The 25226-nt window shown below is 43.5% G+C and overlaps 2 protein-coding genes and 1 pseudogene across 2 annotated transcripts; all 3 read left to right on the top strand.

The window, feature by feature from the left end:
• Window positions 1-4995: 4995 nt before the first annotated feature.
• Window positions 4996-7302, top strand: LOC134186025 (ATP-dependent DNA helicase PIF1-like; annotated as a pseudogene).
• A 13380-nt stretch (window positions 7303-20682) lies between these two features.
• On the top strand, window positions 20683-24322 carry LOC134186024 (uncharacterized protein K02A2.6-like). The gene is made up of 2 exons (XM_062653930.1): window positions 20683-24154; window positions 24216-24322. The coding sequence occupies exons 1-2, from the start codon at window positions 20683-20685 to the stop codon at window positions 24320-24322; spliced, it is 3579 nt and encodes a 1192-aa protein (XP_062509914.1).
• On the top strand, window positions 24285-24893 carry LOC134186209 (uncharacterized). The gene has a single exon (XM_062654124.1). It carries the CDS (start codon window positions 24361-24363, stop codon window positions 24700-24702), a length of 342 nt encoding a protein of 113 aa, XP_062510108.1. The 5' UTR covers window positions 24285-24360; the 3' UTR covers window positions 24703-24893.
• The last annotated feature ends 333 nt before the right edge of the window (window positions 24894-25226 follow it).

The following is a 25226-nucleotide window of genomic DNA, read 5'->3' as shown; positions in this document are numbered from 1 at the left end:
CCCAAAGATGAGAGCCAAATGCCTGTACCGGAAAAGTTTCATGTCCACAATTTTTAACCATACTTTTTCAGCTCTACATACACCACCGATTTGTCCCAGAATCGCATTCACCGCTCCAAAGAATTTTTTATTTCTGACCTCCAGCACGTGTCGAGGTTGTAGAAATGAATCCATACTCACGCTTAAATGCGATATGTTCGATTTGAATGGAAGAATGCAACCATCAAGTGCCAACTGGGGATCAAAAATGAGATCCTCCGATTTCTGACGAACAAAGTTACAAAGGTTTTCTTGCTGTTGAGTAGTAATTCCTTCTCAGTTGCAAATGACGTACATATGTCAAGCATCCTCTGTGTCCCATTCACAGTAGGGGAAATCAAAGTTACATCATCAGCATATGCCAGGCAGCCAACAAATGCAGGACCCACCCTAGCACCATATCCACAATTCTTTAGCCTTATCAGTAGATCCTCAATATAAATATTAAAGAAGGACGGAGAAATAAAACTTCCTTGTCTGACACCATTACCAACAGTAATCTTATCTGACAGTTGGGTTTTCCACTTGACAAGCATGGTCTGCTTCTCATACTACACCGACGACGGCCTTACAAAGTACACTGGCACTCCCATTTCCAATAACGTGTTAAAATGATTGTAGTACGGCACTCTATCATAGGGTCTAGATAGGTCCAGAGCACATACGAAAACCTTATCATTTTCCCTCTTCAGGTAATAGTCGACTGCACTTTTAAGCACAAATGAGCAATCTGCACAACTGTGTTTACGCTTGAAACCGAAATTGTTGCTCTTTAGTTATTAACAAGCTCTCTATCCGATCCAACAGAACTAACTCTAATACCTTAGATATCAATGAAGATATAGCAATGTCTCGATAGTTATAAACATCCGTAATATCTCCACATCTATCTTTGATGATAGGAACTATGACTGACGAAAGGAACTGATGTGGAACAAACGAATGGCTGAGAAACAACGTGAAAGCGATACTCAGATATAAGGCAAGCATACCTTCACCATACTTGATATGTTCTGGTTGGATACCATCTAAACCTGCCGCCTTTTGCATCTTGAGATGCCGTACAGCCTTTAAACCTCAGCAACTTGATATCAGCACACCACCATGGAAGATTGGGTCCACCCATTTGCTTTCGTATCATCGTTTCAAACTTCATTCGCTCTTCGTTTCTCCTCTAAGAAGGATCACCATTAGCCACAGCAACAAAATGCTCTCTCCAGCGGCACAGAATATCCCTATCAGAACTGGCTTGACCAATCCTTGTAGACGCTCCCCCAGAGTTTGGCCTAACTCCTCTCTTCAGTCTTAAGAAACAATCTACAGAATGTCGGTATTGACCACAAAAATTGGGAAATGATAACATGTGACCGTTCAATGTGAAATAAAATATGAGATTAGGTTTAGATCGTTACGAGGAAGGTAGAATTGACAAAATTGAAGAAAAGAGACTAATGCGGTACAACGACAAGAAGAAAGAAGTGTGTATGTCCGCGCTCGCGCTTCTGTATTGTTTATCTAATGATTATGTTGTGGTTGTGCAGTCTATAATTATTTGGCAAACCTGGCGCATTCTGAAAAACGTCTACGACACAAAGTAGTTTTTCAAGAATTTACCATGGTGGAGGCAATTAATTCTATTTGCTGACTACTGTTACGTATTTAGGCAATGAAACTTTGACCTACAGCAGGTTTCACAGCATGCTTTTCAATGGGGAAGGCTCGCAGTCATAGAAGAAGGAAGAACGTACCGAAGCACCCGAATCTGCAAAAGCTGCGTTTGCGTGATACTTTGACAGTAAACGCAGCATACTTCTAACCGGTTACCAAACGCAGTTCAGAAACAACAGACCGAAGAAGACGAGACAAGTTCTCACTAGTTGAAGATACCTTGCTGTTAGTTATTGATATTCATCTGTTGTAGAATTTACAGATCCTAGGTGTACCTACGAGATTTTTCAGTCTGACCGACAGAAGGGTCGATTGTTCATAATTTTTCTGGTAATTTCTGCAAAACTGGAATCTTTCTGGTAACTAGTAATACGTGCTAAAACCGGTCAGACAATGATTTATTCATGCTCAAAGCAGCTCTATTCTACCTACAAACGAACACGAAGTTGCTTCCACCAGTCCGGCAATCAAGCTTCTAGACAACTCTCAGTACACGTGACCACGTGACACTAGCTTTCTGCATAGTAGGAATATCGCTACAACTTCTCTTCCACTAATACAGACCGTTTCCATCCGTTGCTCCGCACTTTTCTACAGTAAGTCAAACATTTCTAAACTTGTTCAATGTTTTCCAGGCTTCCGTTGACGAGAATCAGTAGTACAAAGTACACGTGGTCAAGCACGACAAACGCCATTTTCTGCATAATAGTAATGTCTCGGCAAATCGCTATAATTCAACTTGACAAATAACAATTTACATCGATTGCTTTCCACAATACATAGAATCATATGCCAAAGTTTATGATTATTCTGACGTCATCTTCTCAGATTTTCAAAATTCGACCAAACGATCGATTTCTCACGTTTCAACTGTATGTAGTCACTTCTGCTGATAAAGTATAACGTTTAGACATTACCTTCTCGTGCGACGTTCAGTTTTATCATATTTGCGAACGACTGTCATCTTGCGCCAGCCGCGCAAACTGTTAGGGCACGTGACCACGTGACACTGGCTTTCTGCCTAGTAGGAATATCGCTACAACTAGCTTTTCTTCTAAAACACCGACAGTTTCTATCCGCTGATTCCCACTTTTCCACTATAATACAAACATTTATACATTCTCTTAATGTTTGTCCAAGTTGCCGTTGACGAGAATCAGCAACGCAAAGTACACGTGGTCAAGCACGCCAGACGCCATTTTCTGCATACTAGTAATGTCTCGCCAAATCGCTACAATTCAACTTGACAAATCAAAATTTACATCGATTGCTTTTCACAATGCATAGAATCACATCACAACGTTTATGATTATTCTGACGTCATCTTCTCAGATTTTAAATATTCGACCAAACGATCGATTTTTCACGTTTCGACTATATGCAGTCACTTCTGCTGGTAAAATAGAACGTTTAGACATTACCTTCTCGTGCAATGTTCAGTTTTATCATATTTGCGAACGACTCTCATCTTGCGAAAGCCGCGCAAAACTGTTAGTGCACGTGACCACGTGACACTGGCTTTCTGCATAGTAGGAATATCACTAGAACTCTTCTTCTAGAACACCGACAGTTTCTATCCGCTGCTTCCCACTTTTACACAATATTTCAAACATTTCTGCACTCGTTCAATGTTTTTCCAGGCTACCGTTGATGAGAATCAGCAGCACAAAGTACACGTGGTCAAGCAAGACAGACGCCATTTCCTGCATACTAGTAATGTCTCGCCAAATCGCTACAATTCAACTTGACGAAATAAAATTTACATGAAATGCTTACGGCAATATATACAATCATATCACAAGGTATCTGATTATTCTGACGTTATCTTGTTAGATTTTCAAAATTCGACCAAACGATCGATTTCTGACGTTTTGATTACATGCAGTCACTTCTGCTGATAAAAGTTGACAAATCAAAATTTACATCAAATGCTTTTCACAGTGCATACAATCGTATCACAAGTTTCTGATTAATGTGACGTCATCTTCTTAGAATTTCAAAATTAGACCAAATTGTTGTGTGTGTGTGTGTGTGTGTAAACCAACTTTTAAAAGAGAATAAACAAAATTTTTCAATCGCTGGTACTTCAAGAACGAGGCAGCAAAGAACACGGACCGTAATGATCTGTTGAAGCTTTTCGGGGTACCAAGTGATTGGAGGTTTTCAGCCAAAGCACATCATGCAGCTTGTCATATCCATTGCAGATGGTATCTAGGAACATGGATTACGACAGAACTAAATAGCAAAGTAGAAACATAGTTTTAGTTATTGGGCATTTAGTAATGTTACAGTTTATATGTATGTATGTATGTATGTATGTATGTATATATACTGTGGAGAAGTGCGAAGCAACGGATCGAAACGGTCTGTATTAGTGGAAGAGAATTTGTAGCGATATTCCTACTATGCAGAAAGCTAGTGTCACGTGGTCACGTGTACTGAGAGTTGTCTGGAAGCTTGTTTGCCCGTGTCCCAGCGATTTGCCCTGCTAGCGATTTGTCCTGCTACGGGCGCGACGCATGCGCCAATTTACCGTATAAAGTGTGAAGCCGCATCAAATTTGGCGCCAAATATTCTGTTTCAGCCGTCACTGATTTGCCCTGTTTAGCCTACGACGCATGCGCCAACTTACCATATAAAGAGTGAAGTTGCATCAAATTTGGCGCCAAATAATCTGTTTCAGGAGTCGGTGATTTGCCCTCCTGCGGCTATAACGCATGCGTACACATACCATATATGATGCAACCTAATTAAATTTAGCGCCAAATATTCTGTTTCAGACGTCAGTGATTTGCCCGGTGAAAGAAATGAGACCGTACACCGAAAGAGACATTTTAGTGTTTCTCAAAACTAGAGAAAAACCAGGGACCCTGACATCAAACCAGAAGTGCGCATTTTGCCGTCAAGCTCGCTCATTCAAACTAGATGGTACGCTTATTACCAAGTACAACGTTGTGACTTTGAATAACTTACAAATTAGATGACTATACAACGTGTCAGTCTGCAAAATTACTCTTGCACGCAAGATGAAGCTGACTTCGCGACGCGAGTGCATTAGATGTAGTCGAGACAAGCTTTCTCCAAACTCTACTTTGCTGCAAACAACATGAGTCCTGAACCAGTCCCGCCTGAACTACAGGTCAGTGAGTATTACTACTACATGATAGTTACATGTTTCATGAAAATGACTTTATCGCTGTTTTAATTGCATGAAACAAAGGGTTTATCACAAGCAGAGGAAATGCTGATCTCAGCAGTGATGCCTCTCAGTATGGACAGTACGACTACATGGGTAACGTTATCAATTTGCCACAAAACATCACTACCTTAGCTACAAGTTTTTCGAGATTTCCACATGATCTAGATGTTCTTGTCGTGAGAAAGGAAGGCTATGAAAACTCACATCGTGAACTCAGAGTAAGAAGATCTGTAGTGTTGCGTGCTCTCCTGTGGCTGAAACATCACAACAAGTGCTACCAGAACATTCAAGTAGACCATGCTGTTGTCAGACAACTGCCTACTGACGGAGACTTGACTGGACTCTGCACAGTTGAAGACACAATATTTGATGAACAACAAAAGCAACCTGTAAACGATGAGACTCCCATGACATTGGCACATTTGTGCCAATTGCAGCCAGAAATATCACTGAGCAGGAAAGTATTAGAAATTCTATATTGGAGCGTCTGTCATTGACTTGCAAGGAAACTGTGTCTTGGCCTTCAAGAAGTGAATCTCTTGTCAACGAGTTCACTACCAAAGGTTACATTTTGTGTGCCTTCCCCACACTACTTCCCACTGGTGCCGGCGATTTGGTGGCCCCGCGACAACATGCAGTAACCATAGGTAACTATTTCAAACACTTGATGATGTATGGAGCGGTTTCGTTTGCAAAACACCCACGGTTTGCTACTTTGCACTGAACACAAAGATGAGATGGCGTGCACTGCAAAGTGGCAGAATTTTTATCAACCAGCATCCACAAGATGCTCGTCTTTCATTGGAAGAACTAAAGGACATGGTTGGCTGTAAAGGAGAATTCTTTAGCAATCGCGTGTTGCACTATGCCAGCAGCCTGCGCGGTACCAGCCAATACTGGTTTAAGCAGAGGACAAGGCTTATTAATATGGTTGACACCATAGAACTGCCCACAATTTTTTTTGAGCTCAGAATGATTGACTCTGGTACAGCAGGAACGGAAAATTCATACCTAATTTAGTGCTTAAAACGTCTTTTGGGAAACAGCATTCGTGTCGCAGCCCCTATTGGAGTGGCTGCATTCAATGTGGATGGCTACACTCTCCATTCTCTGTTAGGGCTTCCCATCAAAGGAGACTTTAAAGAGCTTGAGTGCAACCGCCCTCGAAACATCCAAGAATCACTAGAAGCTGTAGAATACATCATCATTGATGAGATATTCATTTTAGGAAGAAAGATTTTTGGTTAAGTAGACAGACGCTTGCGTCAGGTGTTTCTCCACAGGTGAGCAAAGATATATATATATATATATATATATATATATATATATATATATATATATATTATAAATAGATTGAATTACGTTTTTATTATCAACATTGTTTTAATTACAGAGCAGCTGAACTTTTTGGTGGATGCTTCTGTCTACTTATTGGTGATTGGGGTCAGTTACCTCCTGTCATGGATCTGCCACTATACATCACAGAGTCTCGAACAGAACTGTCTGATCTCGGAAGTGCCAACTATCGTATGTTCGATTGTACCCATGTACTAGATCAAGTGATGGGGCAGGCTGGACTAGATTCCGATCAAAAACTATTTCGCAACCTGCTTCTCCACTTGAGAAATGCCAACTTAACCATTGATGATTGGAGACATCTCATGAGACAGACGCCAACTAACGTGGAAGACATTGCACCGTTTACTGGTGCCTTGCATCTATACACCACTACCGAAGCCGTTGGCGAGCACAATGCTAGCAAGTTGCGTGAGAATGAATACCCGGTAGCCACAATCAAGGCTCTTCATTCAGGTCCAGATGCATTTAAGGCCTCGGCTGATGATGCAGGTGGATTGGAGCCGATTGTCTGCATTGCTCATGCAGCCCGCGTCATGCTTATTGCCAATTTATGAGTTGAAGTTGGCTTGGTAAATGGCGCCATTGGCACAGTAGCTGCACTGTGTTATAAGGATGGCCAGTATCCACCGCAATTGCCTGTAGCAGTGACCGTAAAATTTGACATCTACACAGGTCCTACTCTACCAGACGGCACAGTACCCATCACTCCACTTCAACGCAGCTGGTTTAAACCAGCCAAAAGTGTTCTCGCCTTCAGCTGCCTCTTAAGCTATCCTGGGCCATCACCATTCATAAGGCCCAAGCTATGACGATAACAAAGTAGTAATCAATGTGGAGGAAGAGGAATTTGCTTCTGGGTTGACATTTGTGGCATGTTCAAGTGTTCGCCGTCTCAACGACTTGCTATTTGTTCTCCCTTTCCATTACAACGAATAACCACCTCTAGCAAGAGCATTCGCCTCCATGACAGGTTGCAGGAAGATGCTAGGCTGCAACAGCGGAGTGCTACTTCAGCAAATCGAGCAGTTGTATTGTAGTGCTGTAGCAGGAAGAGCACCAAAGGTGGGGGAAAGGCAAAGAAACCTTGTTTGTGTGTGTAACCACACATAATAGAGTACAAAAGGGCGTGGCTATCATGCCACATATGGAATACATTACAATCTCCTAGGCTGAATGCATGTCCTCGTCAACATAACAACAATACGATCGAAGTAGTACAACAGCAATTATACTACCAGAGATGACTACAGCAAATAGTGATGATTGGTGGTGGTGGTGGTGATGCCGGATGGTGGTGGTAATGGTGGCGGCTGGTGGCGGCGGTAGTGGTGGCGGTGGTGGTGGCGGCTGGTGGTGGTGGTTGGTAGTGGCGGTGATGGTGGCGGTGGTAATGGCGGTGGTGGTGGCGGATAGTGGTAGCGGTAATGGTGGCGGCTGGTGGTAGCGGTGGTGGTGGTGGTAATGATTGTGACAATTGAGAACATCATGTCATTACCACATATTTCTGCCAACTGCAGCCGGGAAGATGACCAAGTAGGAAACTATTAAGAAGTCTATATTGGAACGTGTGTCATCAAATTTTGAGCAAAAGTGCCTAAGTCTTTCAGGTCCCTCTTGACAAGATTCCGTATACTGGCCAGTCTCTGGTGTTGAAGAACCTTTATCTTTGAAACCACCGAGTTTGAGTGGCAGGATCGTCAACATGCACGTTGCAAGGCCTAATCGTATATTCTGGATAACTGCGCGGCTTTTAGTGCGCAATGTAGTACCCAACAGAAATAGGGATCGAATGCGTTTGTGCGAGTATTCCTGCGTATAGGGATGGCTGCCTCATAAACTGTTAGAACATGATCGACGACAGCGTTGATTGCCTTCGAAGCCAATTATCTTTCAAAATACGGATTTACTGAAATGTTGCCTGACGGAAATAAATCACAGGAATAGAAGGTCAGTCTCTAGACAGACTGAAAGTAGCGCAACGGTTTCCACTGCGTCTGAAAAACAGAAACAGCAAAGAGACCATTTCAGGGAACGTAATTGCGTCAGTAAGGCTCACGTGATTTGATGGCGCGTAAAAATGCTCAACTTGGCGGACGAAATTCTTGAAACAGCCACATCAGTTTGTAACGTTCCTAACGTGCATCTAGCAGGTTTGCTCTGAGATAGCGCCCAGATACCCAACTTAGTTAGCATGGATTGCCATTACAAGCAAAGGTGGAGTCAGCAGCCTAGCAAATCTCCGGAATGCTCCTTTAAGAATGTACCTAATGTACTAAGAGCAGACTAATTGATGGCATATGTGACGATCATTCTGCTGTTGTTTCTGCGGTCGAAGAGATCACAAGTTTTTATTGACAAAATCATCAACTCCATAAATCCAATCATTGCAGATGGTGGAAGCAATGCTGAAATGCTTCACCTCTAGAGATAAATTATAAGCCTCATGTTTGCAACAAAGCATACTTAGATATGTCAGACCTCAACTTAATTGGACTTAATTGACCTACTAGCCACCGTCAAAGTAATAAAACATTGTGATGCTCGCCAGGCTAGCTTACTGTCTCAAGAAGAAGAATGTGAAGCTGTATGTTTGAATTTGTCCATCCGAAACAACTGCAGCCAGTGACAGTTATTACCCACGAGGGAAACGCTAGGTATAATAACGTGATGGAGACCAGCTCGTACAGTGTACGTACAACCGTGCTTGCACGGCTTCCACATAATCCTTGATTGAGGCAAATACGTGACCGGATGTCAGTCTCTTCTCACGCTCTTCTAATTGGCTCTGAATAATTACATTCAAGCTGCAACGACACTGAATAGAGGCAGAATCTTTATCAACCAGCATCCACAAGATGCTCGTTTCTCACTGAATGAACAGAAGGACATGGTTGGCTGTAAAGGAGAGCTTCTTAACAATCACGTGTTGCGCTATGCCAGCAGCCTGCTCGGTACAGTACCCTCGACTTATTTGCCACGACAACCCAGATTTCACTTCCAGCCGCAACTCTGCAGTGTCAAAGAACCTGGACATTGCTGATTTCTCATTACAATCGCATAACACAAGTTCATCGACACAATTACTGGAATGTAGCAAAATATGCAACAAAGTCTCCTACTGCATGTCCTCATAAATTGAACATTACAACAACAACAACAACAACAACAACAACAACAACAACAACAACAACAATACAAAGTAGTATTCAACTACAATTGCACTATAGACTTCTGAAGACCAAGACACCCAATGCCGAACACAAGACTGAACTCTATTTACAAGTCACACTACATATAGGTAATCCTACGCATGAGCATCCCTCATCACACTCTCCTTCTAACGATTGCTGTTCTAACTACCCACACAACTTATTAATCATCGTCCATGTCTTGGCTTTCATACTCCACTTCCCGATATCGTTTCTGCTGAGGATCAGGGCTCAAATGTCTTGGTCGTCTCCTCATCCTCCTTGAGGATCTCACCTCCCTATCCACTTGATCACTTGATTTCTCCCCCCAATCGTCTGTCGCCATTGCTGTACTTTCATCCGAATCTTGATCTTCTAAACTAGTACTTGACACAACGTCTTCCTGTTCTGAATGCTGCTCCCACGACAGGGCTGCCTCTGGTGCTGCTTCCAATTCATTATAATGTCGTTAATAATTCAAACGGCTTCCCTGGTTCTGTTACTCTCTGTTTCCGCTTTTCCTGATGATATTCAATGCGTTTCTTTACTTTTCTGTAAATCCCATTCACCAGCTGTACACTCTTTTGTACTCGATTTCCTGCCATTTGAGGAAAATTCTTCTGCGTTCCTTACATCTGTTAGTTGTCCGGACTCTGCCCATCTGTTTACTAGTAGAGATTCTGGTCTTCTTGGCTCTTGATTCTACAGGAGTTGATGGGGTGAGTACCCAGTCGTTGCATTGACCGCTGTATTGTGAGCTAGCTGTATGGCTGTCACTGCTCTAGGCCACGAAATTGACTTGTCCTGTATTACACATCGTACATTGTCCAGCAACTGATTTTGTCTCTCCACTTGACCTTGAGAACGAGGGTGATTTTGGGGAACTGATTCTGTGCGCCACCCCAAGCTGCCTGCACATTTCTTTGAATAACTCCGCTGTAAAGGTTGGACCTTGATCGAACTGCATAACCATTGGTACTCCAAATTGACACACCCAACGATCCATCACTACTTGTACTGCCGTCTCTGCCTTACAATCTTTTGTAGGCACGAGGAGACAAAACTTACTAAACACACCTTGCATAGCGAACACATCTTGCATAGCCAGCACATATTGATATCCCTCTGATATAGACTTCTGGAAAGGGCCGCAAAAATCAATCTGTACCTTATCCAGTGGATGAGCTGGAATATCCGTATTCAACAATGGTGCTCGTTTGGGGTGATTGGGTCTCTTGTGCAATTGACACTTATTACAACCTCTCACATACTTCTGCACATCTTGCTTCAAATCCGGCCACCAAACACTCTGTCTTGCTCGTTGCCATGTCCTCTCTTGACCAATATGTCCAGAAGCTGGCATATTATTAACGACAAGAAGAAATCTGCGACGTAAGACTTTTGGTAGTACTACCAACCATTCCTCTTTTGTACCCAAAGCTTTCTTTGATGACGAGTGTCTCTTATAGTTTACATATCGAAGCACACCATCCATGCCTATCCTTAGTCGGCTATCTCTGATTGCATGTCTCAATATGTCATGGGTAATGTTCTCCTGAATATTCTCTTTCTGATTCTTTCCTTTCTCCAAAAGTCTCCTCACTATCTCTAATTCTTTCTCTTCTTTTTGTTTTTGTCGATTAATTCCCAATCAAATACTGGCCCTTTTTCCTATCCTAACCGCCCATTCTTCATTTGAGCTTGCAGAGTTGCCACCAAGTGACCATCTGCTCCAGCTCGTGACAAATAATCTGCCATTGCCATCGTATCACTCTTCCCAGCTTTGTGTATAGGATTGATCTCATACTGCTGCAAAAATTCAAACCAGCGGCCTCTCCTTCCGTTTTTATCCCCCATATTTAGTGAATACAACCATTGGAGTGCTTTATGATCTGTAATAAGATCGAAAGGTTTTCCTAAATACACTCTGAATTTCTTAATAGCAAGAACCACTGCTATTAATTTTTTTCAGTTGTTCCATAGCGTCTCTCTGCCTCTGTCAATGCATGATGGTAAGATGCAATGGGCTTCAGCTGTGCTCCTGCTTGTTCCCGATCTGCTAACATCGCCCATACTCCTTGATCGCTCGCATCCGTGACCAACACAAATTTCTTACTAAAGTCCGGAATACTTAGTGCCACCGCATTTGCTACACTTCGCTCAAATAATATAATCATTTCCCTTGTCCATATCAATGTTTTTCGCCCATCTCGCTCCAATGCCTCACATAAGGTTTGGCCATCTCCGACCTCCCTGTTAACCATCTCTGTACATAGGAAAATGCGCCCAGCGCTCGTCTAAGTTCCAATATAGTCTCGAGTAGTTTCAGACTTCTCAATCGCTGTACTCGATCATTTCTTACCCTGCCTTGACCCTCCTCTATGACATTGCCCAGATATTCAATTCGTCGTGCTCCAAAAATACACTTGCTGGCTGACAAAACTAATCCGGCCACTCCGTTCTTATCAACACCCTGCGTAACCGACTCATGTGTTCACTCCAATCTCGTCCCCACACAATAATATCATCAAAAAACAAAGATCTTTTTTGAACAGACATTCCCCTAATATAACTGCCATCATCTGTTGGAAAGAAGAGGGTGCTCCAGAAAGCCCAAAAGGAAATCCTCGTTTCCACTGGAATTGTCCCCAAGGAACTATAAAAGCGGTCATTTCTCTGACTTGCTTCCTAAGTGGCATTTGATGGTATCCAGACTTCAAATTCATCGTCTAAAATATTCGTGCGTTCCCCAGTCTATCCAACAGATCATCCATGTGTGGAATCGGGTGCAACGTAGTAGGTAGCGATTGTGCATTAAGAGCACGATAATCAATCGCCAGACGAAGTTGGCCATTCTTCCTTCTTGCACAAACAATCGGAGCTGCCCATGGGCTGTTAAACGTTTCAATTAATTCTTGTTGAAGGAGATCTTCTATTTCTTTCCCAACTTCTTCCATTTTCTTTTGACACGACATTCGCAGTTTACTCGCTTTTGGTAGAGACCCTGGTTTCAGTCTCATCGAATGCTCTACACCCATATTCACTACTGGTAATTTCTGTCCCGGTGTCCACATAACTTCCTTATACTGTTGTAATAGAAATCTTCAGTTCTACCTTCTGTTTGTTTGATGAGTTAGCTCCAATGGTGTATCCCTCAAATTCCTGCTGACTTTTGTTCGTCTGCTCTGTCAAATACACACACATCTGGATACAATGTTGCCATATACTCGCCTTTCTGCGATGTCTCTGGCATAGTATTCGTATTAGCCTCCCGAATCCAAACATTATCTGATATTCTTGGCACTACAATTGCATGCGCTGGTTTAACCATCGCATCCTGACTCCTCAATGGTTCCACCAAATACTCTTGACCAGATTGTAACCCTTGGGCTGTACACGTGAGAAATACCTCGCTCATACCTGGCACAGTAATCTTTTCTTAAAGCCTTGCATCTACTATTGCCAACTTTCCTCCCAATGTTACATAGTCATGTAAAAAATTAATTTCGTTTCATATCTCATGTAACTGTAACTTTGAACGATTAAAGTCAAATGTGACCTTTCCTAGTCGACTCAGGAAATCCATTCCCAAAGTCATAGGGACCACCAATCCTTCCACTACCAGGAACCTTTGTACCATAATGTGAGAGGTACCATTCAAACGGACATAACCAATTAACTGACCTTTTATTCTGATCACTTCTCCTCCACCTCCTCGACAGCCCTCCGCTTCTGCTGTTTCTATCTTGGCCAATGCAGCTTACGAAAGCCAACTAAAATCTGCTCCAGTGTCCACCATAGCAACCACTCTGTGCTTCTGAAACCATATAAGAGAGACATATGGATTCTTATCAATAGGCCTTCGTTGTTGCCCAATACAGTCCTCTGATTCTGTTTCTCTTCCTTCGTTGAATGTTGCAACATACCAAGGTTGTATACCACCGCTGGCTTTGGTGGCTGCCTGCCTCTCCACCCGTACTGTAGACGAGTTTCCCAATCTAGATACTCTCTAGTACGCCTCCAACATTTCTTATATCCACCTGGATGAAATTGATGACAATACCAACATTCCACCTTTCTTCTTGTCTTGCTCTTACTCTCAATGCTTCCTCGTAACTGACGCTGATTACCACCAGCTTGGTAATGCATGGCCACGCACCCCAACTGGTTTGACATTCTATTTGTCACAAACACATCTCCCACACTGCTGCTGTTGTCTATCTCTTTGTCGGCTGTCACCTCTCCACCCAATGTCTCCTGAGACGAAGCCTTCATTGCTCTAATCACTGCTATGGCTTTATCCGCTATGCTAAGTAGATCTTTATAGCTCTTTGGCTTCCCATCATCTGTCATCCACTTCTGCCTAAATATTTCCTGTCTGATAAAATCACTCTGAATACCTGAGATGAATTTCCATAGAACCCTCGATCTAACTGTCGTTGCTTCCTCTTTCGCAAATGCATAGCAAGCCAGCTGTCTCAATCTAGCCATAAACGAACGAAGCTGTTCCTCGTTGCTGCTCACTCTCCTCAAACCTCCGAATTGCTTGCTCCAATCCTCCTCATGTCTCATACCTTTTTTCTAGTCTGCACATTAACTCAGGCACGTCTTTCATCCACGACTCACCTGCCATTTCTTCTTGATTCAACCAAGCTTCCGGCTCACCCGACAGCTGTAACCGCAGCATCATGGCCTGGTACTCCACGTCTTCCCATCGTCTTATGCATTTAGCACGATTTACCTTCTCGGTTAACTTAAAATGACTTTTAAACACTAACCAGTTTGCTGGCGTCACGTCTTCTCCAAATGTCCGAGCTAGTTTCACCTCTCTCCCTCCGTGGACATCCAAATCAGGGACGCCGCTGCTTGTCGCACCTTTGTCCTTTTTAGCGACATGTACACACCAAAGAAACACAACCACTCTTTTCACCACTGTCAACACCGAGACATCCAATGCCGAACACAAGACTGAACTCTATTTACAAGTCACACTACATATAGGTAATCCTACGCATGCGCCTCCCTCACCACAGACTTGAATACAACAAAGAATCATTAATTAAACTTAGCAGCCTAACAGCAGGAACGCCAGCAGTTGAACGAAGCCATAGAACGTACATGAATGAATTATATATAACACATGCTGTTGCGGGATGTGAATCAGCAGGCATCATCACACTCCGAGTCAGGCAATTAATTAAATTTATTTGTCATCATTGAATTAATTTGGCTCTCAAATTTTGCTGTATTAGATGGAGAGGGATGATAAGGATATCACATTCTATGTGGATATCCTTAAGACCACTGGTTCAAGATTGAGTGGCAGCACCACGGAGGTCCACATGCATGTATCCATGCACGTTTCATGGTTTAAGGATACGCCTAACATAGATAAATGGTTGGTTTGTGCAGATTATCCTGCAGTTATGATTTTATTTAAGCGGCTGCGAAAAGATTCAGTCTTTTATTGACAAAATAATCAGCACCGTGACCTCGAGCATTGCAGCTGATGAAAGCAATGCTGAAATGCTCCACCTCAATGCAAAGACCTCAAATTGGACTTAATTGACCTGGTGGCCACCTGCCAAAGACATACGTGATGCTCGTCAACTTACTGTCTCAAAGAGAGAATGGTCAGCTGAAGTGTCGATTTGGTGACCCCTAAGAACTGCAGCCAACGACAGTTACTGTTACCTGAACGGAGAAGTGCAGATACTGACTGCACGTAATGAGAGTCTCCTCTACTGCTACAATCCCGTGCAGCTGTCTGCTTGGAGAGCCAATGTGGACATGAAATACGCGGTATCCAAACAAAGAGTTACTGAGTTTGTAGCCAAGTGAGCAACAAAATGTAAACCCTGCTCTAAGGCATTGAGAGACGTGTACAGTAACATAATGAAGAGCCTTGGCCACGTCCGTGAAAGTGATGCAGAAACTTCCAAATGACAGCTTTGGACAGAGACGCCATTCTACACAAGAACGTGTCACCTAGCTGCTTTTGCAGTTGCCCATAGATCATAACGTGATTTTCTTACTCTGAGCTTGGCTGGATCTCGTGAAGTAGAGAAAAAGCTGGACAAAGACCGAGCTGTAACCCTAGACTCCAAGTGGATCACTATTGTGCCCAATCCATGACTCCACATTTTGAGAATTACGTTCTTCTTGAGTTTGCTTAAAATACAAAATTTCTTGGCCCATTTTCTAAAAATCTGAGAAAAATTCTGCTGTGAAAAGATCACAAATTGTTATTGACAAATAATCAGCTCCGTGAACCCAAGTAATGCAACTGATGGAAGCAACGCTGAAGATGCTCCACCTCAATGCAAAGCCTGAGCTCCGTGTTTGCAACAAAATATACTCAAAAGGCAGACCTCAAATTGGACTTAATTGACCTGATAGCCACCTAGATAGTCTCTGTAGCTCAGTCTGCAAAGCAAGTGCATGCTCCAATCAACCGAACGATCAACAAAATTTAAGTTGTCTGGTTAGAGTTGATTCACTACACAGCTAAAGACCATTAATTTTGTAGATACCTGCATGTGCCCACCCTCCAGAGAATCGAGTTGACTGATCTCAGCAATGATGTCCCTAATCTATCAAAAAATGACTTTGCTATGAAAATTGCGGCTACAGGAGTAACATAATCAACTTGCCACAAAACATCACTACTCCAGCGATCAGTTTTCTGAGAATTCCACATGATATAGATGTCCATGTCAGAGCCTAGCTTCCTTTCTCACGATAAATCATGCAAGGTGTGACTTCAGAATAAGGAGATAGGTAGTGCTTTATGCTCTACTATGGCTGAAATAGCACGAGTACTATCAGAACATCACGCCAGACCACGTATGCATGCTGCCAGGACAACTACCTGCTGAAGGAAACTTGACTGGACACTTGGCAGTTGAAGAAACACTATTTAATGAGCAAAAAGAACAAACGCGAGAACCCCATGTCATTGACATATTTGTGCCAACTGCAGCCAGCAAGATGACCGAGTAGAAAACTGGCAAGGAGTCAATGTTAGAGCGTCTGTAATAAGATTCCGATCAAACTGTGCCCACGTCTTTCAGCTCTCTTTGAGAAGATATTCCGTATATATACTAACCATTTTCTGGTGTTGAAGAACCTTCATCCTTGAGATCACTGGTTCACGACTGAGAAGCAGTACCGTGCAAATCGATGCACATGAACATGCACATGCACATGCCCGTTACATAGATTAAGGATACGCCTGATGTAGAGAAATTGCTGGCATATAAAGATGATTCTACTGATATTTCAGTGGCCGCGAAGAGATCACAAGCCTTTGTTGACAAAAATAATCAGCACCGTAAACCTAAGCATTGCAACTGATGGATGTTGCAACCAAGTCTATTCAAAAGTGGCAGACCTTAAATTGGACCTAATAGCTACCTGTCAAAGACATACGTGACGCTCACCAGCTTACTGTCTCAAGAAGAAGAATGGCAAGCAGGACTGTTGATTTGGCTACCTCAAACAACTGCAGCCAGCGACTGATGTTGTTGCAGAGAATGGAGAGCTGCAGGTACTAACTGCACGTAATGACAGTCTCTTCAGCAGCTAAAATCGATCCCGTGCAGCTGTCTGCTTAGAGAGCCAATGTGGACATGCAATACGTGGTATCAAAACAGAGAGTAATAATTGCGTTTGTAGCAAAGTATGCAACTGAAGGTGAACACCGCTCAAAGGCATTAAGGGAAGTGTACAGTAACATAATGAAGAGCCTTAAAGATGATGCCACGCCCGTGAAAGTGATGCAGAAACTTCTAATCGATATAGTGTTGGACAGAGACACTGTTCTACACAAGAAATATGTCACCTGCTTTTGAAGTTGCCGTGTCTAGATCATAACGTGACTTTATTACTCTGAGCTTGGGTGGATCTCATGAAGTAGAGAACAAGCTGGGCAAAGACAAACATAGACTCACAAGTGGATCTCTATTGTGCCCAATCCACAACTCCACATTTTGAGAACTTCATTCGATTGCAGTTTGTTCAAAAATACAAACTTTCGAGAAGAGTCGGCGATGACCTTTTACCAAAAAGAAAGAAGTCGTGGTCATGTGTCATCTTCTCTTATCACTTGATCCAAGTGGCCGGTACATCCAAACTATGAGCAATACAGCAAGCAGAAGTTCTTGATGCACCGGCCATTCAAACAACTGGAGCAAGTTCTAGAAGGAGCAGACAGCTATGCTGCAGCACAGTTCAGTTTTCTCCAATCAATCGCTTCTTCTCAATCGACTTGAAGCAACGGAAAGAATAAATCACGGAGCACCTAATGTAGAGCAGTTAATTGTCGCCATCAGAAGATGATTATTGTGCTTTCATCGGACGAAGAGATCACAAGCTTTGCTGACAAAATCATCTGCACCCATGCCGAGCACTCCTCAGTTACACCCAAAAAACATGCTCGCTATAACACAGCTACTCTGCACTGAACCCAGATGAAATGGTGTGCACTGCAGAGTGGCAGAATCTTTATAAACTAGCATCCACAAGATGCTCGTCTCTCACTGGCTGAACTGAAGAACATCGCTGACTGTAAAGCAGAGCTCTGTTGCACTCCATCACGTTGCAATCGAGCGTGTTGCCCAATGCCCACGGCCTGCGTGGTACAGTACCAGCCATACTGGTTTTAAGCAGAGGACGGGCTTACATCCATGGCACACTCTGTGACTTCCCACAGTTTTCTTCACCTACAGTGCTTTCGATGCGCAGTGGGCTAAGCTGGCTTGTCTTAATTAACTGCCTCGACAACCCAGATTGCTCTTCCAGCCGTAGCTCTGCAGCGTCAAAGTACCTGGTCATTGCTGATTTCTTCTTTTGCAATCGCATAAACAAGTTTATCGATAAAAGCGTATTGAAATGTAGCAAAATAGATCTCCTCCTGCTAAGGTGACATGCCCTCATGAACTGACCATAACAACAACACAAAGTAATGTGTACTCAACTACAACAAGACTACTATATAAATGTGACTACAACAAAAAGTAATCAAATTTAACAGCAGGAACGCCAGCAGTTAAACGAGGAGAACGTACTGTACTGGATCTACAGCTGTTGCCGGACGTGAATCAACAGAAATTATCAAACTCCGCTTTAGGTAATTAATTAAGCCCATTTGTCATCATTGAGTCAATTTGTTGCTCAACTTTGCTCTATTAGATAGAGGAATGATAAAGATATTGCATTTTATGTGGATATCCTTAAGACCACTGGTTCAAGATTGAGTGGACAGCACCATGCACGTAAATCCATATACATGTATACATGCACATTGTATGGTGAATAGAGGAGGTGAGTTCCATAATGAGTCTCCAACAATTATAGAATATCAATTGTGGTCATCTTACTTGGTACAATAGGAACAAGAAGCTGACAAGAGTGACAAGAATCTATCAACTACTGTGGGCGACTGAATGCTGCTATGCCAGCACACACATCAACTTACGAATTCCGTTGAAGATATGAGAGACGATGACAGGTCAATAACTGCCAAAACTTATGGAAACCTTCATCGCACACGTTCATCAGCTTTACGTGTCTCAACCTACAAACACAGCCCCACTGGTCTTGTACGTCTTCAAGGAAACTTCATGCTTACAACATTGTGCGTGAGTATTTGAAAATAGATCATCATACATACAAGTGTCCAGCCTTTCGTCTCTCCACCCATATGCAGGAGAAGAAAGACTTAGACTTAGGTCTTTCTCCTCCTGGAAAAGGCTTCCAGCTCAACTTTTTCCTAGCTCCTGGAGGGAGACAACGGACTGCATGGACACTCAAGCCTACGGAAGAGAAGCCAAAGACAACTTTACTGGTGAGTAGACAAAGGGGATCGAGCGGCTATCATATTATCTAGGAAATACACTACAATACTAAACTTAATAATACTATTTTAAGATTATACCCTTGATTGTTTCAGGAGTTTTGTCTACTCGCTTCCAGTTGGGCTAGCCGTACGGACTAACGTTAGACGGCAATCCAATTGAAACCGTATCGACGCCTTTACTTTCATATCTATTACTAGTGGAAAAGTTTTCGAAAGCAATCGGCGGCCGTTTTCTATGACGGTTTTGACGATCAACGTCTGCGCAACAGAAACTTACACTAACCAACCAGTACACACTTTTCGAATCTGCTAACGTGTCTGTGTAGTGAGAGTTTCGGTGTGTGTGTGGACATGAAAGAGACCTAAGGATGGCTACAGGCAGCGAATCTTCCTGCTGCAACTGAGGGACTGGTTGTTGCTGCTCAAGACCAAGCTCTTCGGACTGGGTACTATGAGCGCAAGATTCTACATCGTGATGTCAATCCTACTTGCCGCATGTGCAGTGTCGGCCTGGAAACAGTCGACCACATTGCGGCAGGCTGTAGTGCTTTGGCACCGACGGACTACACTGATCGAAACAATCAGGTGGCCTCCATCATTGACTGGGATTTTTGTCGCCATTTTGCGGTTCCAGTGGAGAGCAGATGGTACCGGCATCATCCTGATAGGCTTGTGGAGACGGATGACATTACTATGATGTGGGATACCACCATCCCCACTGCCAGGAAGATTAAAGCCAATCGTCCAGACATCTGTCTCAGAAATAGGAAGACAAAAAATTGTCTTCCTAATGCTATCGGCTGTCCTGCTGATGGCAACATTGGCAAGAAACATGCTGAGAAATTGGCGAAGTACAGCGACTTGCGAGTGGAGATAAGCCGCATGTGGCATTGTCGAACACTGGTGGTTCCGGTGGTCTTGGGAGCTTTGGGCACAATGCACGCAGGTATTGCACGGTGGCTGGACATTATTCCAGGTCATCACAACCTGCAGCTCTTACAGAAAACAGTCCTTCTAGGATCTACTCGGATCCTTCGTAGAGTCATGTCTTCTTTCTAGACAGCCGTGATGGTCTAAGTACTTCTGAAGCAGGATTTGCTTCCGGTACTTGTAATTGTGGTAGACTGGTACATAGATTGGTGAGCATGCGTACGTTGGGGTGTCATATACTTAGATAATTAGATAAGTGACTGTTAGCACTTGTTGGATTGCTGTTGCGTTAGAGTCTGAGCATAGCATAGACTGATAGGGTGTGATAGCTTGTGCCGATCTGGAACGTAGCTTACGACTGTTATAATATATATATATATATATATATATATATATATATATATATATATATATATATATATACTACACTGGCGACGAGGATGGCGGCTCGACACGGGAAACTCTGCGAGTTCAACGCGGGCGTAGATAATGTCGAAGACTACAAAGAACGATTCTTGCTCTATTGCACGGCAAATGAAATCACGGACGACGACAAGAAGATAGCTGTTCTTCTGACGTCGATGGGCACAACGACGTACACGTTACTAAAGAATTTGGTACGACCGGCGGCTCCTCAAGACAAATCGTTGGATACGCTCTTCAAGCTATTGCAGGACCACTATGAACCGAGAATTATCGTCATCGCAGAGCGTTTTCGCTTTTATGAGCGAATGCAGCGGGAAGGCGAGAATATTACTGTTTACGTTTCGGAGCTGCGACGCCTCGCCAAACATTGTGATTTCGGTGAGCAGCTCAATACTGCATTACGTGATCAATTAGTCTGTGGGTTGCTACACGAGAATATACAGCAGAAGATTTTAGCTGAGGCAGAGCTAACGCTGGAAAAGGCTCTACGGATTGCACAAGCTGCAGAGACAGCCAGAGCGGAGACACAACACCTCCGTGGGGAGTCGACACGACACGCAGCTAGTGGACATTCCAGGACATTGGAGACGGCATTTTCTGTCAAGAGAGCAACCACAAGCAGCCGCAGCCAATCGGGATCGTTGCGTGCTTTGGATAAGGCATGTTATCGTTGCAATGATCATGGTCATGACCCAACCAAGTGTAGATTCAAAAACTACACGTGTCTGTTCTGCAAGACGAAGGGCCATATCGCTAAAGCATGTCGGAAGAAGCAACGAGGTAACGCGAAAGATAGCACGGAGGGCAATTGGCGTACAAAAAGGAAACCGAAGACTCAGTCTACATATCAAGTAGATGCAGAAGATGTAAGCCTCATTTGTTCTTTGTCTGGTAGAGGCGGGGTCAAGGTGACAATAGAGGTGGCAGGCAGGAATGTGGAGATGGAAGTGGACACTGGAGCTTCAGTGAGTGTTGTACCAACACAGATATATAGTGAAGTTCTATCCCACGTACAGCTGAAGAAGAGCACTGCCCAACTTCAGTCATATAGTGGTGAACGATTGAAGGTGAAGGGAGAAGCTGTTGTACCAATCAAGTATGGAATGCAACAATCCATGGAGCGGTTGATTGTAGTAGATGTGAGTGATAAGCCAGCAGTCTTGGGACGAGATTGGCTGTCAAACCTCAAGCTTGATTGGGCTTCTCTGTTCAAAGTTGATAGTGGAGTTTTTGATGTACCTGAGAAGTTTCCTCAGTTGTTAGCAGAGGGAGTAGGTACTTTGCAAGGCTATCAAGCCAAGATAACTTTGTCTGCAGATGCCAAGCCACAGTTCCATAGGCCACGCCCAGTGCCTTATGCCTTACAACAGAAGGTAGAGGAGGAGCTTAATCGACTTCAGGAAGAGGGCATTATACAGCCAGTGGAAAACAGTGAGTGGGCAGCACCTATCGTCATTGTGAGAAAGGCTGATAATTCTATCAGAATTTGTGGCGATTACAAGGTAACAATTAACCCCTACCTGGAGATGGACAATTATCCAATGCCAAATGCACAGGACTTGTTTGCATCGTTAGCAGGAGGACGGTTCTTTACACGTCTGGATATGAAACAAGCTTACATGCAGATGCGAGTGGATGCAAGCAGCCAAAGGTATTTGACTATCAACACTGCCAAGGGCCTGTTTGCGTACACACGTATGCCCTTTGGTATTTCGACTGCACCCGGAATTTGGCAGCGAGCAATGGGCAACGTTCTTACGGGAATGCCAGGAGTGTCCTGTTATTTAGACGACATTCTGATTGTGGGCCAATCCGAAGAACAACATGACGAACGTCTTCATCAAGTCTTGGAAAGACTGAGTCAAGCGGGACTTCGTCTGAAAAGAGAAAAGTGTGAGTTCAAGAAAACTAGAGTTGAGTGCCTTGGTTATGTTGTGGATGAGCATGGACTTAGACCGGCTGAGAAAAAGCTGGCAGCAATACGACAAGCTCCAGAGCCAAGTAACACAACCGAGCTAAGGGCATTCTTAGGCCTATTGAATTATTATGGAAGGTTCTTGCCTAACCTCTCAACCATGCTACAACCACTGTATAGTCTGCTGCAGAAGAAAACATCGTGGGAATGGGGTGCAAAACAAGCAAAGGCTTTCCGGCAAGCCAAACAGAATTTGTTGGAATCGGATTTCTTGACGCATTATGACTTGAAGAAACCGGTACGTCTTGCTTGCGATGCTTCACCGTATGGAGTGGGAGCCTGTCTCACACATGTAATGTCAGACGGTAGTGAGCAACCAATCGCTTTTGCTTCACGAACCTTGACCACGGCAGAAAGAGGATATGCTCAATTGGAACGAGAAGCGTTAGCACTCATCTTTGGAGTGCGACAATTTCATAAATATTTGGTGGGAAGGTCATTCACACTTGTAACTGACCATCGACCACTGTTGAAGATATTGGGTCCGAAAGAGGGAGTACCTACTCTAGCAGCGGCTCGACTACAGCGTTGGTCACTAATTCTAAGTGCTTATCAATACAACCTGGAATACACATCAGGAGTGAGCAACAAAGAAGCTGATCTACTTTCGAGACTACCCATTCCAGTCAACGTAGTGGATCCTAATGAGAAAATCTATGCTATTGATCATTGTGAGCAGTTACCTGTTACAGCGCAAGACATTGCTAAGGAACTGCAGCGAGACTCCATACTACGACAAGTTTACGAGTACACTTTGCGTGGATGGAAGCCTAATGTAAGTACACAGTTACTGCCGTATGCACGACGAGCGGATGAGCTTACAATTGAAGACGGGTGTCTACTGTGGGGGAATCGTGTAATTATTCCAACCAAGCTTCAAGGCACAGTGTTACAAGAGATTCACGAAGGTCATATTGGCCTCTGTCGAATGAAATCTCTAACACGGAGTTTCGTGTGGTGGCCAAGACTATACCAAGATCTAGAGGAGGTAGTGAAGACTTGCACAGCATGTCAGAGTATACGGAATAAGCCGGCTCATGTGATGTCACATCCATGGATCTACCCAGATGCGCCCTGGACTCGCCTTCATGTGGATTTTGCAGAGTTCAAGGGAAAGCAATACCTTGTGGTAATTGATGCATTTACCAAGTGGCCGGAAGTCCACGAGCTCGGAATACATGCCACTACGACTCAGACAGTTGAAGCATTGAGGAGGTCATTCAGCTGCCATGGAATCCCTCAAAGGCTAGTTTCAGATAACGGGCCTCAATTCGTGGCAAGAGAGTTTCAAGACTTCGTGAGAGCGAACGGGATTAGACATCAAAGGACACCTCCGCATCACCCTGCTTCGAATGGGCAGGCAGAACGGTTCGTGCAGGAGCTCAAGAAGTCTCTGAAGATGAGGCCACCAGATCGGTCAATTAGTCATCAGATTTCGTTACTGTTGTTGAAATATCGAACAACCCCAAACACTACTACTGGGAAGACACCATCAAAACTACTGATGAAACGTGAGCTGAGAACACGGTTGACATTAGTAAGACCAGAGAGTGGACGACAAATTCGAGACAGGCAGAGTGAGAGATGCGAAGAAGCAACAAAATACGTTAGAAATCTTAACCCAGGAGACACAGTGGCAGTCCTCAACACACGTCGAGATGGCCGAGGGAAATGGCTGACAGGAATCATCCTACAGCGCTTGGGACCAACAAATTACATGGTGGACGTGAACAATCACCTCCGATATGTTCATATCGAACATATCAGGAGACGAGATGAAAGGAGTGTGCCTGCTGTCATAGAGACATCAGATGAGGCGGGTACTGAAACAACTACAGATATTACTTCTAATCTACGACCAACACTTGAACAGACAGGACAAACAGAACCTGCTAGTCCAGTGAGAGAAGCACAACAAGCAGAAGAACCTGTTACAATAGCCACACCATCTCTTGCTGAGGGAGCTACAGCCGAAGTAAGGGGAACATCAAGTGGAACTGATCGACGTTATCCAGTTCGAGTTAATCGTCAGTTACCCCTCCGATATAGACAAAGCTAAGGAGAGAGGAGTGTGGTAGACTGGTACATAGATTGGTGAGCATGCGTACGTTGGGGTGCCATATACTTAGATAATTAGATAAGTGACTGTTAGCACTTGTTGGATTGCTGTTGCGTTAGAGTCTGAGCATAGCATAGACTGATAGGGTGTGATAGCTTGTGCCGATCTGGAACGTAGCTTACGACTGTTATAATATATATATATATATATATATATATATATATATACTACAGTAATAGACTCTAAAAACCAGACTGATCTGGTTGAGCACGACATAATAATAATAATAATAATAATAATAATAATAATAATAATAATAAGTCACCGCCGTGGCTTAGTGGTTAGCGGCAATGGCTACCACTCCATGATTTGGGGGTTCAAGCCCCAGCGACGACAGTAAATTATGAAACTTGTCTGTCTTTCTTTCTCATGTTTCTCTAGCTTTATCCATGAGACTATGACTCGTTTCAGTCGTTGGGGAGTTTCTGTGGTCTGGAGAACGGTCCGTTGACGATGACGTTCAG

The sequence above is a fragment of the Corticium candelabrum genome, chromosome 10 (assembly GCF_963422355.1).
Source record: "Corticium candelabrum chromosome 10, ooCorCand1.1, whole genome shotgun sequence".
NCBI classification, from domain to species: Eukaryota; Metazoa; Porifera; class Homoscleromorpha; order Homosclerophorida; family Plakinidae; genus Corticium; species Corticium candelabrum.
The sequence above is the reverse complement of the archived record's forward strand: the minus strand, read 5'-3'. Positions and strand labels throughout refer to the sequence as shown.